This window comes from Tasmannia lanceolata, unplaced genomic scaffold (assembly GCF_043159265.1).
Source record: "Tasmannia lanceolata isolate RefF3 unplaced genomic scaffold, GAP_Taslan_0.1 ptg000369l, whole genome shotgun sequence".
NCBI classification, from domain to species: Eukaryota; Viridiplantae; Streptophyta; class Magnoliopsida; order Canellales; family Winteraceae; genus Tasmannia; species Tasmannia lanceolata.
Window position 1 is genome coordinate 17,701 of NW_027519042.1, and position 3,668 is coordinate 21,368.

At 39.9% G+C, this 3,668-nt stretch overlaps 1 protein-coding gene across 1 annotated transcript; it reads left to right on the top strand.

Annotated features, from left to right (window-relative positions):
• The first annotated feature begins 2,535 nt into the window (after positions 1-2,535).
• On the top strand, positions 2,536-3,408 carry LOC143868110 (uncharacterized). Its single transcript, XM_077376162.1, has 2 exons — positions 2,536-2,947; positions 3,053-3,408. Exons 1-2 carry the CDS (start codon positions 2,536-2,538, stop codon positions 3,406-3,408), a joined length of 768 nt encoding a protein of 255 aa, XP_077232277.1.
• The last annotated feature ends 260 nt before the right edge of the window (positions 3,409-3,668 follow it).

The following is a 3,668-nucleotide window of genomic DNA, read 5'->3' on the forward strand; positions in this document are numbered from 1 at the left end:
TCCATTTCCTAGTTTAACTGGGACTCAATCACGCCCATGGATACGGTCTGTAGGTGCACTGACCACAGGAGCCCATGTAAATGGTGGTGCCCACAATTTTACACATCATGCTTTAGATGTGGTGGGCCCACTTTGTTTCTCTTATAAGAGTGCTACTATAAATAGAAGAAAGAATTGTCAACTGGTGACAGAAAAATAACAAAATAGTGAATGGGTGACACCCTTTTGAAAACTTGTGAACGGAGGTCGAAACACCTTTTTCTGACATGGCCTTTTACCCAAATACCCCTCATGGCAAAAAGAACACGTTATAGTAGATTTTTCTCTCTCTTACTTTTCACCTACCAAAATTTACAGCCAACCTCTTGCAAATTTCTCCATTAACGCCTGAAACCCACGAAGTGTAAGTGAAGGCTAGTAGCTTATCTACTCTCTTAGGATTAGTGCTTCCATTAATGCGTTTGAACCCTGTGTTTAGTGTGTGATAATAACCATGTCTGTATTGTGTGTGATAACCCTATCTTATAACCCTTTTAAAATGGTGACTTAGGGCTTGTGCTTCTATTATCTCTGAAACCGTTCTTATAGAGTTGGTACCCTACTAATAAAGTTGGTATTAGTGTTTGATGACCCGAATATAGATAGTTTATGTAAACCCTTTTGTACATGAATCACAATTTTTTGCACTTGATAATCCCTTATTTGCTGTTGGTAAATCCCATATATTTGCCTGATAAACTTGTTTTGACACTTGATACACCTCGGAGAGGCTTGGTAACCCCATTGGAGGGGGTTGAAAAGCCCTTGTACATTCTTGGTAATTCCCCTTTTACTATAAAAAAAAACAACTTATAGTAGAAATTTCTCTCTCTTACTTTTCACCTACCAAAAATGACCGCCAACCTCTTCCAGATTTCTCCATTAACGCCTGAAACTGACGAAGGGTGATTAAAGGTGAGTAGCTTATCTACTCTCTTAGGATTTGTGGTTGTATTAATGTGTTTGAACCATGTCCTTATTGTGGGTAATAACCCTGTATTTATTTTGCTTGATAATCCTGTCTTATAACCCTTTCAAAATGGTTAGTTAGGGCTTCTGCTTCAAGTATCTCTGTAACCCTGCTTTATAACCCATTTATTTACCAGATAAACACTCGGTACACTCCCGGAGAGGCTTGGTAACCCCCTTGGAGAGTGTTGAAAAGCCCTTGTACATTGTTGGTAACTCCCCTTCTATGTACTCGGTAATCCCTTTAGAAACTTGAAAACCCCCTTGTGTAGAGAGTTGAAACCCCTAATTTGCAACTTGATTACCCTTTACAGAAGCCTCCGTACAGACTTGAATCCCCCATTAGGTAGCTGATAATCTCTTAGAACACCTTGTGGACTGACTTTCAAACCCCCATTGAGGTAGTAAAACCCCCTTTAGAGTCCATAACCCCACTTATGAACTTGGTAACCCATTGTGTACACTTGAATACCCCTCAAGAAGATATGAAGATCCCCTTTTAGCAACAACTCTGTTTAGAACCCCTATTTAGAATTTTATAAAAATATCCGAAACAAAGGTTTCTCTTCTTTTACATTATGATGGAGATTTGAAGGATGATGTTTCTTGGGAATACGTAGGAGGGAAGAAGACATTGTTATCTGTTAGCCGCGGAATCAATTTCGACGAATTTGAAGCTGCAATCCGAAGAAGGATTGGTGTTATAGAAAGGCAGGTTTTACTATCGATAAAATGTCGATATGTTGTGGATCCATATATAGTCACTTTAATCGACGTCGATGATGATGATGTCTCCAAACAATGTTAAGGATGTTTGACAGATACATGTTCAATTCTGTGATGATATACATAACTAAGAGCATAAATGACAAATGTATTAATTCCTTAAATTCGTCAATGCTTCCCACAAACAAACTCTGCACTAGGAGACCCTCTCTTAATCGTAGCATTCATTCTACTTCGATTCCGTCCCAAAACATCTTCGTTTTGAAGTGGACTTGCAAAAACACTACGAAAGTGAATTTGATGGGAGATATGTAAGTGAAGAGATCAGATGTGCTCCAGCAGAACCTGTCATAAGGTATTGTAGTTCTTTGGCAATGTTTGAATACTTTCATATTTCAATTTATAATTCATATGGATCCAACTTGATTATATATTGCCGAACTATGCAGGTCTGAAATTGACTTAAATGAAATATTGGCAAGTGATTTGTATGGCAACCATGTTAGTGGAGGTATCGATGACTTCCAAAATGTGGGAGATCTTGAAGTGGACTTCAGTAATGTTTTTGAAGACGGTTTCTGTGTGAGGGGTTTAGATTTAGAAGAAGAAAGAAATGATGATGATAATGACGATGGTAGTGATGATGATGATGAGGAGGAGGAGGAGGATGATGATGATGACGATTATGGAAATATCAGTGTTAGTCCATGCGCTCAGCCTTTCAGTGCGGATTCTCCTATCAGAGGGGGTTCTCCTATCAGAGAGGGATCTCAACCGTTTCCGACTGACAGTAGTCGGCCAATGAAAGCAGATGGGATGTTTGTTGGGGCCCATGATGTATATACTAATAATCTTCAGTTTGAGCAGTTAACGGTTGGGGCAATATTTTCTAATATGCAACACTTCAAAAAGGTTGTCAAAGAGTACGCTATTCGGCAGAGATTTATGTTCGTGAGGTCAAAGTCAACACCGAAGAAGTATGACGTTCGATGCAAGGTAGAGGGTTGCAAATGGCGTATAACGGGTACTAATCATATGACATGTGTGTTAGTGAAGTCGTTTGTCCCCGACCATACGTGTAGAACTAAATTAAGGGGCAATGATCACCCTCTTGTCACAGCAGCTTGGGTTGCTCAGACATGTTTACGCTTATTTGCTTGCCCAGATGATGTGAGGACGAGGATCATACGAGAATATATCAAGATGCATTGGGGTATAATTATAAGCTATTGGAAAGCGTACAACGCGATGAACATCATACTTGAGATTAAGTGTGGGAATGTGGAGGACTCTTATTGAATATTGCCTGCACTTACAGTTCAGATGATGAGAAGAAATCCCGGCAGCTATATGCGTGTTTTCAGAGCTAGAGATTTACGACCTAGGGGAGATGATAGATTTGTTCGCTTATTTTGGACATTTGGTCTCAGCATATGGTCTTTTCATCGAACACTCAGGCATATAATTTTGGTTGATGGGACACATCTGCGAGGGAAGTATCTAGGAATCTTATTGATTGCAATCGGGGTCGATGGTAACAACGGTTTATATCCATTAGCATTTGGGGTTGTTGAGATGGAGAACGAAGATAGTTGGAGGTGGTTTTTTATGTTGCTGAGGCAGTACGTATTGACAGCAGAGATGAACATATTCACCATATGCTCCGATCGATAGAAGGGGTTGTTGCAGGCAGTGCCTAATATATTTCCCAATTCTCATCATAGTTATTGCATGCGTTTCAATGCTGTCCTGAAGGATGCGAGAAGATTGCCGATTGCATCATTGGTAGAGCACACTAGACATCAGACTACAGACTTCATTCAAAAGCGTCAGAAATTGGGTCATAGTTGGCAAACAAAGTTGACTCATTACGCAGAAGAACGTATAACATTAGCGAGGGAAGAGAGCCGCCAGTATACAGCTTATCGAGTTGG

What these genes read in the sequence shown, in the direction of transcription:
- LOC143868110 (XM_077376162.1), top strand. Translation starts at nt 2,536, where the DNA reads ATGAAAGCAGATGGGATGTTTGTTGGGGCCCATGATGTATATACTAAT. An exon ending in ATATATCAAGATGCATTGGG is followed by an intron (nt 2,948 to 3,052) that starts GTATAATTATAA and finishes CTGCACTTACAG; the next exon opens with TTCAGATGATGAGAAGAAAT.